This window comes from Phyllostomus hastatus, unplaced genomic scaffold (assembly GCF_019186645.2).
Source record: "Phyllostomus hastatus isolate PE091 unplaced genomic scaffold, TTU_PhHast_1.1 phas_contig_40, whole genome shotgun sequence".
Classification (NCBI taxonomy): Eukaryota; Metazoa; Chordata; class Mammalia; order Chiroptera; family Phyllostomidae; genus Phyllostomus; species Phyllostomus hastatus.
In genome coordinates this window covers 78,541,060-78,553,984 of record NW_025333872.1, presented here as the reverse complement: position 1 = coordinate 78,553,984, position 12,925 = coordinate 78,541,060, and the positions used below count along the sequence as shown (strand labels likewise).

At 36.2% G+C, this 12,925-nt stretch overlaps 1 protein-coding gene across 1 annotated transcript in view; it reads left to right on the top strand.

Moving 5' to 3' along the window:
* Window positions 1-12,925, top strand: part of MAP3K5 (mitogen-activated protein kinase kinase kinase 5) — a 173,653-nt gene that overhangs the window by 88,136 nt on the left and 72,592 nt on the right. Inside the window, exons 9-10 of the mRNA XM_045843111.1 lie at window positions 6,106-6,265; window positions 8,383-8,536. Coding sequence (XP_045699067.1) covers window positions 6,106-6,265; window positions 8,383-8,536 — 314 coding nt within the window. The remainder of the gene's footprint in view (window positions 1-6,105; window positions 6,266-8,382; window positions 8,537-12,925) is intronic.

Sequence of the window (12,925 nt, the reverse complement as noted above, 5' to 3'; positions counted from 1 at the left end):
TTGAGCAATGCTAATTAATAGAACTATGTAAAGGAAACATACTTTAGTTGTTTTTTTTTTCCAAGAACTGATTTATAATGTACATTGAACAAGAACTTGAAAAATATTATGAAGTTAAATTTTAAATTTTGGAAATTACAAAACTTAGACATAAAATAGGAAAATGAATTTTTAGCTACTGCAAGAGATAAGTTTTAGACTTTTTAAAATTCTGTGTTCTTAATAACGAAAAGGCAGTTAAAAGTCACCAATTTAGATTCTGCTCTATTATAAATTATGCTAACCAACATGGATTGACCTACTTAAAGTTAATTTTTATGTTATAAAATAGCATTAAAGGGATTGTCAAGGAAAACCAGGTTGACTAAATAATTTAGTAGTCTAATATAATAGCACTAATATTATGTAATAAAAATAAGATTAATTTAATAACATATTTGATATATTTTGAAAATACAGTTTAAAAAGCATTTTAACATATTTTTCAGTACTTTCTATACTCTCCCATTCCTTCTCTTGGACCCTTTAAAACATATAAATTAGTCTGAATTACTGAATTTTTATAGCAATTAGACTTTTCTTTATGAAATCCTTTTTTTAGATGCATTTTGATATTTTGATTTATTTATTTAGATAGGGTAAAGAATTAAAAATTAAGATGTCATAAGATGATCACTAAACATCATTATCTTAAGACCTGTAATGTAAGAAATTATTCTTAACTACATTGTTGCTTGAAGACTTTTAATTCTTGTGTTTGTTTGAGGTTATGACTAATTGCTTTATGAAGTGTTTTCCTTTCCCAGTTTTTGAAAACTCATTGATATTTAAACTATTTAGAACTGAGATTTAATAACACGGACAAACATCTTACATTTTCATCCTATTTTCAGCTTCACAAGCTTTACAATTAATATTCAAACTTTAGCTAAATGAAAGATCATTCTCTGATGTTTAGTGGGATTTTTTTAAACTATATTACACTTTATGGGAGAGAGTCAGAATAATAGGTGGGGGTATCCTGCAGTAATGATGATGTAATTAAAAAACAGTGTGATTGGAATTCATACAAACCATTATTTCAATCTCATTTTTAGTGAGCAATAAAAATAAAATTTTATTACTGAATATATAAAAAATCAATGAATCTATAAAGATAATCAAGAAAAAATCAAAACAAAACCAAAATTCATCACCAAGCACGAATCAACTTATTTGTTATCTATGGAGGTGACCAACTTCTCAGAACATTGGAAATTATAGGGAAAAAATTAAGTACTTTTTGTTCATTTTAAATACATACTATAGTTCATCCAGTTGATGAGATAAAGCTCATCTTCAGGCGTGCTACATACTAAATGTATTTTGTTCAGGGGAATGTATTCTTCAAAAGAATGAATGATAAAACTGATCATGAAAGATGTTGAAGTAAGGATTTTGGCAAGGATCAGTGAAAATGTTTATTTGTGAAAAAATTTATAATTGCATATTTACATGGTGCCAAAGCTCACTCGCATGCAGATTGCCTATTTCTTAGAAAGGAGCAATTGATACCTATGCATTTCCTCCAGGGGTCAGGCTATCAGTGATCCAACCAGCATCCTTAGTGAGATGGCTCCATGCAGTCTTCCTGACGTGGTGGATGTGGAATAAACAGCAACTCCTGTGAAATAGTCTCACCAAAAATGTTTAGCCTGAATCTTAAGATCTAACGTCCAGTCAGTAGGAATCACAGTGTCTAGAGAAATAAATCAGACACCATTGTGAAGTGCTATCAGATAGACCTAGAATGTAAGGACATTCCACAAGGCAGCCTTCCTCGGCTCTTTAAAGTCAATGTCATGGCCTTGACCAGTGTGGCTCATTTGGTTTGGTGTTGTCCCGCAAAACAAAAGATCTCTGGTTCAATTCCCTGTCAGGGCACTTTCCTGGGGTGTAGGTTTAGGCCCCAGTCAGCAAGAGGCAACCAACTGATGTTTTTCCCTGACACTGATGTTTCTCTCCCTCTCTTTCTCCCTCCTTTACCCTCTCTCTGGAATCAATAAAAGAAAAAAAATTAAAGATCAATGTCATGGAAAAAAGTATGGGTGGATTGGTTACATTAAATTAGAGTTCACAACATAAAAAACAAATGTGATTAGTAATTCTTAATTAGATCTTGCTTTGAAACAAAAAAAGCTATAAGAAACATTTGGGTAAATACCAGAGAATTTGAATTAGGACCAGATACAAGATAAATACTAAGGAATTGTTATTTGTGTTAGGTGTAGTAATTGAATAGGATAATATTTTAATTAATGCTGCAACAGTTAAGGGTGAAATGTCATGATGTCTGTAATTTAATTTGAACTGGTACAACAAAAATACTCAGAGAGATGAAGCAATAGCAAAAGGTTGGCAATAATTGAAAATATAGTCCTTCATTGTAATATTTTTTTCTCCTTCCATGCATGTTTGCAATTCTCCATGTCGGAAAATTGAAATGGGAAGAATCTAATCTCCACTATTTATGGAGGCTGTCTGACCTTAGACAAGTTTTTCAAGGTCTCTGAGCTCTTTTTTCCTTACTGCAAAAAGGAGATAATCTGTAATTCATTGTGTGGTTGTATGGATTGAAAGTTATATTTCCAATGTGCTTTGCATTGTGCTAGGCATCTAATGAGTTGATCAGTAAAGGCTCTGTTTCCTACCTTTCTCCTTTAAAGAGGCCTTAAATCTAATAGTAGCTCCAAGTCTTAAATCTATGATAAAACTAAACTATTAAAAAATCTTCAGTTCTTAGAAGCCAACCAATTCTGATTATAGCACTTTCAGTTTAAAATGCCTAAGCAGACAGTTAAATCTTGATATTTGAAGTAGTAATGACGATCAGATGATATTTGAAGTAGTGTTTATTGCTTGTAAATTTAGCCAGAATTTTTTTAATCCTCATCTGAGGCTATGTTTTATTGATTTTAGAGAGAGAAACAATCAGTTGCCTTCCATACATACCCCAACTGGGGATCGAACCCACAATGTAGGTATGTGCCCTGACCACAACCTTGCAGAATTGAACCTGCTACTTTTTGGTATACGGTGTACAGGACAATGCTCCAGCCAACTAAGCCAACCAGCTAGGGCTAGCCAGAATTTTTTTTAAAGAAAATATACCACTGGTAAGGACGAGGTAAAAAAATATAATTGTACATCAATAATAGTGCTTTAGCAATTTGGGCCTATGAATCAAGAGCCTTAAAAATGTTGTTGCCTAGCACCAAGTATATAATGCTACTTCTAAGACTTGTTCCTATGGAAATGATTTTTAAATATGGAAAAAATATGTTATGTACTAAGATGTTTATTCCTGTATTCCTTCATGGGGGGGTTCCTAAATATAACCAATTAAAGCTATATTCTTAACTACATACCTAAAAGATTACTATCTTCATGTAGAAACAGTTTTCATACATCATGTAGAAAAAGCATAAAAGTTAATTCACAAAAGAAATGCAAACATCAAAGTCAATTTCAATGGTTAAAAAAAGGCAGTGGTGGTGTTTTTTTCTCCACCAGATTGGTAAAGATGAAAGAACGTGATAGTGTCCATAACTAGGAAAGGTGTGGACAAGAGATTACTGTCAGGTGCCACTAGTGAGAATGTAAATTGGTGCAGCATTTCTAAGGAGAATTTGGCAAAATGCATCAAAACTTAAAATGGGCACATCTTCTGCACCTAATGAGTCCAGGGTTAGGACCTGATGATAAAGAAATAATTGAAAAGGTATACAAAGGTATGTGTACAAGAATGTTTATAGTAATAAAAAGTCATCAGCTACACTTGGCTAGATAAATTGTGGCATAGCCATATGCAAAAATGCTATTTGCTATAAAAACAACATTTTGTCTAAATGCCGAATGAATTAGTGTCATGATGGTGTGACAGATTTATGCCAAGGCCAGAATGAACTTCTGGCATTCAAGAATAAATCTGAAATTTTATTTAGAAACTATTATTGTATCCCCTTTACTATTAAACATTTTCTTATTTCCTATTTAAATGTTTGACCTTGTTTGCTGCTAGATCAGACCTCGGTTCATAGTTCTGCATGTAAAACACAGTAAGAGATGTTCATTTTCCACTGTGATTGGTAGAGACATGTTTTTTACTTCTAACTTTTCCCACACACTTTCTTCTTTCCTTTGTATTCATTATATTTTTCATTAGGCCCAGATAGGAGACCGTGGATATTGTTGCATACACATGTGTAATTTTTTTTATCTCATGAAATTTTAAGATGACAATGCTGTTCCCTTTTTAACATCACAAAATGGGAAGAATGGATATTTTCATGAAACACTCATGGCTTAAGTGGAATTATATAATAAAAGCATAACATTTTTTAAATATTATTTTGTTAAAGTATAATTTTCAAAATATACAATTTGTAATTCATGAAATACAAAATGGACACGTATAAGAGATTTTAGTTAGTTGATATTGAAATCAGTAAGAGGATATGTCCAGTTCAAAGAGCATTTAAGAAATAAGACTATTTGTAGATAATTTAACAAAGAAATGTTAGGATAAGATTTCTGAGTTCGATTAAAAAAAACTACTTTATGTTCAACAGGTCATAGTCTTAGGGATTATCTATTTTACTAGACAGAATTATTGAGTTGGCCAAAAAGCCTGTGTGGCTTTTTCCATAAGATAGAAGACACATTTTTCATGTTCACAAATAACTTCATTGATTTGGGTGTTTTGAGTATGTTGGCTATCTCCTGTGTGATATAATATAACATTGGTTGTTCTCAATTAATGTCTCGATTTGATTGCTATCAATTTCAGCTGGTCTACCGACCATGGAGCATTATCCAGTCAGAAATCTCTAGCATAGAACTTCGCAAATCACTTTTGACATGTTTGGTCAATCTCAGCACCCTCTCTGTACACTGCACAGACCTTTTTTAGTGTTTCAGTTATTTTTTGCATTTTTTGAAATAATAAAGCATAATATGTTGTGTATTTTGTTCCCTCTTCAGTATTAAAATGGCTGCACAAAAATTCACTAATTTTGATAAGTTTTTCTAAAATGCACACTGATATGAAGACTCTCACAATACAATCTAACGAAATTGTTTTGAATGAAGTTAAAGACTACTAAGTGCTACTAGAGCCATTTTATGGCAAAAAACACAAACTTTTGGGCCAACCCAATATTGGCATCTCTATTGAACAAAAAACCACAAGTTAGTAAGTAAACTTCTCTGAGATCTTTAATAAACAGCAAATAGTGAGATGAACTAACTAAACTTTCTGTAGACAGTCCTTGTGTGAATATACCCTTATGTGATATTGAAATGACTCACTGAACCTTTTTATTTTACACCCAAATCTCAGATAATGTTCCTGACAGTTATGGATGTTAGTGGCACTAAACAATTCTGCAAGGACATATTCTTTTTAGGCAAAATAAGTAGAAATGAAAAATAACACAAGGCAGAGTAGAGATGAAAATTTTAATGAAATGCAAAGAACACAAAAGAACCAAAACAATATAGAAAAGAACAAAGTTGGAGGATTTATATTACTTGATTTCAAGTGTTGTTACAAAGTACCAGTAATCAAGAGAGTGTAATCTGTTTGTTTCCTTCACATATATAATTATTAATTATTGTAGCATTTTGCTGTTCCAAAATATATATATACTGTATGCATTTATACTTCAACTGACTGATAGAATGTGAGTGTATTTCCCTTCCAAGTAACTGAAAAATCCGTGGTATAATAAGGGAGTGAAGGAGGTTACACAGCAAGGCATTTGGTGTTATTACCTTTTAATTTTTGCATATACAGACATACGTAAAAATTCTACAATGATGTACATCAAAGTGACAGTGGCAGTTATTTTGGGGTTTTAAAGTTAATGGGTTTCACTTTCTTCTGTGTACCTTTATGATTAGTCTGACAATTATTACAAAGAACTCAAACCCCTTTTATAATCAGAAACTTAACAAAGCTATTTTAATCTGAAAGGAAGAGTGAAAACTTCATTTTGTTTTTTAATAAAAAGTCAGCTCTGCCTAGCTGCTGTGTTTGTAATGTACTTCCTATCCATCTTCTAGGAGTGAAGCTTAGCAGCCTTCTCGGTAAAAAGGGAAACTTGGAAAAGCTCCAGAGCTACTGGGAAGTTGGATTTTTCCTGGGGGCCAGTGTTCTGGCCAATGACCACATGAGAGTCATTCAAGCATCTGAGAAGCTTTTTAAACTGAAGACACCAGCATGGTAATAAACTGTTACATTTTTATGCAGTTGTTTTTCATAATCAGTTCCTATCTCTTTTTTCCAAATTGTCATATTTGTGAACTGACAAGTAGATTATTTTATTTGCTTTTAGAATATAAAATAATCTAGAGGGCGAAAGTGAGGTTCATTAATACGGGTTCTGATGCCTTTGGACATCGGTGATATCTGCCAGCTACCAGCTTAGCCTTTCTCTCACAGCGACCAACCCGCTAACCCAGTGTTACCCACAGCAATCATACAGGAGCCTCACACGTCACGCCTCCAGGTCTGATCAGCAGGCTCACAGTTTGCACCTCAGCCTCCCAGGCCTCTGCTGCAAACACAGCCATTTGTTTCCTTATGATCTAATCTCAGTGTTGGAATTACCATTCTTTTACTTAGGGCTTACTGACACATTTGGGTGTTTTCTGTATATATGTATGTTTTTCTAATTTCAAATTGTTCTTGGCATGCACCCAAGTCTCATCATTTTGTATGTGGTAATTGAAGAGAGGAAAACAAAATTCCATCTGCATTTAGGACTGTTTTGGAAAACAGTGCTGATTTTATCATGCATCACATTGTAATCACTACTCATTAGCTGTAAAGATTTTTAAAGGTTAACACTGATACTGAGAAAGGCATAAAGCTGCTCAGAGCCCAGGACAGTGACTTGTTTTCCTCGAAGGGAAGCATTTAAGGACATGTCCAGTGTGGCAGGCCTCATAGCTTCATAAAGGATTTTCTCACATTCCGAAAATCCTCCCCGGCATCACTCCCACTGTGATCTTTCTAAAATGCATGGCTGACCTTTCCCCTCCACTGAGATCCTTAAATCAATATAGTTCAATGGCACCTCACCACCTAAAAGACAAAGTCCATTTCCAAAGGCTTGGCAAACAAGGTTGGCCCTTAGTCATTGTAGCCTCAGCTCCTGTCATACCCACTGGTTGCACTGCCCTCTGTTCACACTGGACATGTGTACTGTGGCTTCAGGCGCCTGTGTCTCAGCACCCACGGAGAATGCCCCTCCCAGTGCCCTTCTGCACCTGGGGAACACTCGTAAATCGCATCTGTTCATAACCCTGTCCTATAACCCTTCCCCACACCCAGAGAGAAGTCCATGGATATTGTAGCATATGCATGTGTGATTATTTTATCTCATGAAATTTTCTCCCATGTTTCTGCATTCTCTCATTATATTTCTATGATACTGACCGTATGACTTTTGTTAGTCCTATCTATTTTGTTATTAGCTCCACTGATACTGGTCACATGGTGCTATAATACCTTTTACCTTCTGTCTCCTCTGCACTGTGCACAATTGAGAACAGGGCTATACTGTCAGTAATATGCTTACAGTGTGCATTCAGCAAGTGACATGAAATACATGAACTAATAAATGTATGCATTAAATGCAGCCAAATTTGTTATTTCCTTATGGTAACCATTCTGATCACAGAGGAGGTCAAGACTGAACCACAGATACAAAGTGATTTGTTTTAGGTATCCTGGCTTCTGTTGACAAGAAAACTGGCATTACTTTATGCAGTAGTAACTATTAATTTAATGTTTGCTTGCATGTTTATAATTTAGAGTGTGCTTGCATACCCAGTATCTCATATAACTACCTTGTTTCTCATTTTTTATACTCTTTTGGTGGGGGCACCAGCTGTCTTACCAGATTTGGGGATATTTGTGTAAGCTGAGTTGCTTCAGGCAAAGTAATGATCTCTCATGAAGGGTCTATTTAGAAAAGTTTCCTTAAGGAAGTATATTTTAAAGCAAATGCATTAACCAGTTCCTTGAATACAATATAGGCATTATTTTAAAAGTTATGTTTTCAATAAATGTATCATCCAATCCAAGTTATTTAAGCCCTCTAAGCCTGTTTCCTCATCTATCAAGTGGATATAAACTACCCTGCTTTACTGAATTTTTGTGAGACTTAGATGACATGTGAGAGTACATGACATGTAAGAAATAATGAATGATGTTTGGTGGATCTGAATGCATAATTTTTATGCCATATTGACGTTTACAGAGTCAGACTGGGAAACGTGGGAACAGATGGCTCTAAATCTGCCTCTTATGTGTTTATATCTTTTAATGTTTAGGTACCTCAAGTCTATTGTAGAGACAATTTTGATCTATAAACATTTTGTGAAAGTGACGACAGAGCAGCCTGTGGACATACAGGAGCTCATGGACTTCTGGATGGATTTCCTGGTCGAGGCCACAAAGACAGATGTCACTGTAGTTAGGTTTCCAGTGAGTACTCTTCATTTAACTTAACTCTAATTATAGTTCGAGTTTGCTTCTTTTATTTAAAGTGTATCTTGCACTGTGGTTGTAACAGTTCTGTATGCTGATACTCATGTTCTAAAACAACAGCGATATGGTTAATACATTATTTTCTGCACATTGGTTTGCTTTAGCTAACTTTTTTTTTAAGATTTATTTATTTTTAGAGAGGGGGGAAGGGAGGAAGAAAGAGAGGGCAAGAAACACTGATATGAGAGAGAAACATCAATTGGCTGCCTCTCACATGCCACCAATGGGGGAACCAGGCCCACAGCCCAGGCACATGCCTTGACTAGAAATTGAACCAGCAACCTTTCATTTCACAGACCAGTGCCCAGTCCACTGAGCCATACCAGCCAGAGCTGCTTTAGCTAATTTTTTTAAAATAACTTCTCAAACTCAGAGAAATTAGATACATTTTTATGTTTTGCCATGGTATTTTGTGGTTTCTTTTAGTAAGTTGTAAAGTACACTTTCTCAAGAAAATATTGTCTCTTAGTTGGGTAAGTCAAGATATCTCTTTAGACCAGACACATGGGTATGCTTAATTCAAACTGCAGTCTTGCTGACATTGTCATGAATCTCAGTTGCCATCATTGTGGTGAGAAGTGTCAGACTCACTTGCGTTCTTCTTCCATCCCCACCACTCATGTGAGCCAGAGTTGGATGTAGTATCCACAGTCACTCTCTACAATGCTTTACATTGTGGGAAATGATGACTTGTAGATTTTGGTCTGCAACTCATTTTGGCTGATCTCTATCGAACTATATATATTTAAATGTATAATAAACACACACACTTTGAAAAATATATTGCTAATCTTCTCAGCTGGTGCCGTCCCCCTCCTGATAGCTCTTGGAATACTGTCTAAAGCAGTATAGTCTTAACATCCAGTGCAAGAATTGCTGGCCACTCACTGTGTTCATACCAGTGAATCTCCTCCCACATCAGAGTGATGCCACACATCTCTCTCTCGGAGTCTCAGTCTCAGTCTTCCATAACCAGAGGTGGTGACACCTTTCAGTTCTTTTCACAAAATGTTGTTTTCTCGTTGATGTTGATAGCATTATCTGTTTGATTTAATTAAATCCATTGCTGGCATTAACAGCCTTTCTTTACTCTTGCTTCCAGAAGCTTTAAACGCAGCAGGGCCTTTCGTTGAGAAGCCTTTCAAACTACAACACTTCACTTAATTTTCTGTCCGGGATCATGTGTAGCTGGGAGAACACTTATCTCAGAGTGAGCTGGCAGCTTGCCTTGAGCTGGCACGCTGAGGGCCTGAGGGCCGTAAACACAGTGGTGAGAGGAGACAGCACAGGCCTGAAGTATTTAATTGACTGTTGACTTGATCGACTAGAAAATTAGCTGTGAAATGCAACCACTCCTGTTAGCTTTTCTGAGCTGATTTAAGTTAGCTCAATGTGACTTAGTCTGTCGTAATGTGGATGCAAAAAAATAAAACCAGAAAATGTAAGGAGAGAAGTTAGCAGAATATAGGTATACAGTCAAAGTGAGAGAGGCTTGCTTTCTTAAGCAAGAAAGGGACCTATAAGCCAAAAAGGCAAATATTAACCAATTTGACTTCATTAAAAATTCAAATATTTATTCAGTAAATGATACCATAAACATGGAAAATGCTAGACAGGGAGATAATATTTAATACTAATTTTTAAAAATGATCAATTTGCATAATATGCAGGGGAAGAAAAACCAACCAGCTCCTAATTTATAGGCAAAAGAAAAAGGAAAATGAGCAAATCATGTGAAGAGAAAATCTTACTGAGTAGTCAAAAAAAAAAAGAAATTAAAGTGAAACACTATTATATACCTGTGCCATCTTGCATGTGTGCACCTGTATCTGCAAGATAGATCCCCAGAGGTGGAACTGATTCACGTTGCCGCGCTGCCCCCGGGGGGCCTCTGTCATTGCACACTCCCACCATCACCATGTGAGTCTGACTCCTTTTCCAGACTCTCTACCAAAAGCATGTTATCAGAGTTATACCTCTGCTGAACTTACAGATGGAAAACGGTATATTGGGATAGTTTTAATTAGTGTTTTTCTTACCACATGTGAGGTTGGGCATATGATTGCATTCAAATGTTTAAAAGACCACTCAGTGATTTAAAAGGGAAAAAAGGATTTGTTGCTACCATTTAAAAATAAAGAGTTGGACCTTCAGTGCTGTGATGGACTAAATGGTATTGGTATTGCTACAGATACCTATAAAATCTAGACAGATATACAAAACAGCTGTTTGGAGGCATGAAACAGCAATTACCACAGTACTGCGATCCTTGGGGGCGAGACCCACCTTTACCCACTAGTTTTTCCCTGAGGTCATTTTGCTGGCTGAAGCCCAAGGAGGTGGAACCTGGTAGGGAACAGTAGCATTCTCACTGGGCGGAGCAGGCAGGTGTCAATGTTTGGGGCTCTAAGGCAGCTGGAATGTTAGGGGCAGGCAGTTAGAAAAGGGAGAACCTTGAAGAGTGAAACTCAGGATTCTGCCTGGCTTTTGCAGATAGTGTGAACAAGTGGCAAGCAGATTGTGCATAAACACAATTATAGATCCCAGTCTTTGACTAAAACTGGGTTTCAGATGAGACCTACATGGCTTAAATACACTTTATTGAAGTAAGTTCCCTTGCTGTATTTAGGGATCATGACCCGAGTGGCACAGGGCATCTTTGGAATGTGAACTCTGAAGAGATACTCCAGAGCTTAAACCGTGCAAGGATAAGGTGTTGGATGTCGGCCAAGCTAGAATGATGAGACCTTGGTGAACACTCCAAGCCCTTAGTTGAGACATAGACACCCATACCCTGGGAGTAAGGGCAAACTAAAACAGACCCACCCTAACAAAACCAGAATAAAACTGAGCCTTGATAGGATCAATGTGATACACTGATAATTTAACTGCTAACTAGGAAAAAATATCAAGAAAGATACAATTCAGAGCATCTGCAGCATAATTCAGATGTAATCAAATATTACCAGACATGCTAAAAGGCAGGAGAATGATAACGAAGAGCTAAGACCACCAGTAGAGGCAGACGCAGAGGCGACATGTTGGAGAAACCAGATAAGGACTTCAAATAACTATGTAAAGAAGAGGAAAAGATAGGCAAAACTGATGAAAAGGTGGGGTGTTTCAACTGAAAAATAAAGTTTATTTAAAGAATCAAGTGAAAAATCAGGAGAATTCACATAAAATTCCAGATTTTCAACTGCTTAAAAAAATGAAAGAGATTGGCAATTTGTGACAGTATACTCCAAAGGCAACAATCTACTGAGCCAACTAGCTGCTGTCATTCAAAATGTTGATTATAGCCCCATTCTTCCTGCTTCATTCATTTCCCTTCCCCACCAGGCCCATTCCCTGCAGTCATTGGAGTTCGCTACCTATGTTCCACTGCATGGAGAAAGACCAACTTTTAGTACCTGTGTAACTGTATCTGTCATTGTAACTTGCCTTGTCCTTGGTAGCATCTTCTGTGGCTCACAGTAGGTCTTGATTGGGGTGATGACATGATCCTTCTTTTGAAGTGGATCTTACTAAAACCAAGGTGACTTATACTAGAACATATTTAATTTGATTGTCTCCATTTATCCCACTACCATATCCAATCTCATTTGTCCAAGAAAAACTTGACCCTGGGCAACAGAAAGCAGATGACAAAAGTTCTTTTGGAAATGATTTGAATAGTTCCATCGTTTATTATAATTTAGGTTCAGTTCAGTTTATTCTTTTTTCTCACCTATTTTCTGTATATATTTTATTTCCTTCCTACATTAAAAAGTTAAGCGACCATCAGCCCATCACCTAATATCAGGTGAGAGGAAGCAGAGTGTGGTAATTCAGTTGAAGTCTGCTTTTTATAGTTCATGGGCTCTGCTGTCTCCCACCCTGGCTGCAGATGCATGAAATTAGCAGTTGATTGTAGTGTTAACCAGTATAAAAGACTAGAGACTGAAAGCAAGAATGTGTGTACTCTCACATGAGTTGAACCTTGATGGTTTTGTCAAATTGCCTGTTCTTTTTTGTCTTAGCTTTTCTGTGACCTTCAAATGCATGCTACAAATTCTCCATATTTTGTCATTTCAAGGGCAGACCAAGGGGCTTTACACAGTGATAATTGCAACCAGTGTTTATTCCCTGTCTCAAGGCAGGAACACATAGTTCAGATTTTATCTATTACAAACACCTGAGACAATAAACACACAACTTAAGATGACAGGAGAGAACCTGGCCTATGCTTTCTATCATTAAATAGTGTTCCCATGTCATTAGGGAACAAGGTATATTGTCAGTGCAGTGACTTGGATGCTGTTTCCGGGTGGGAACCCACCTTTT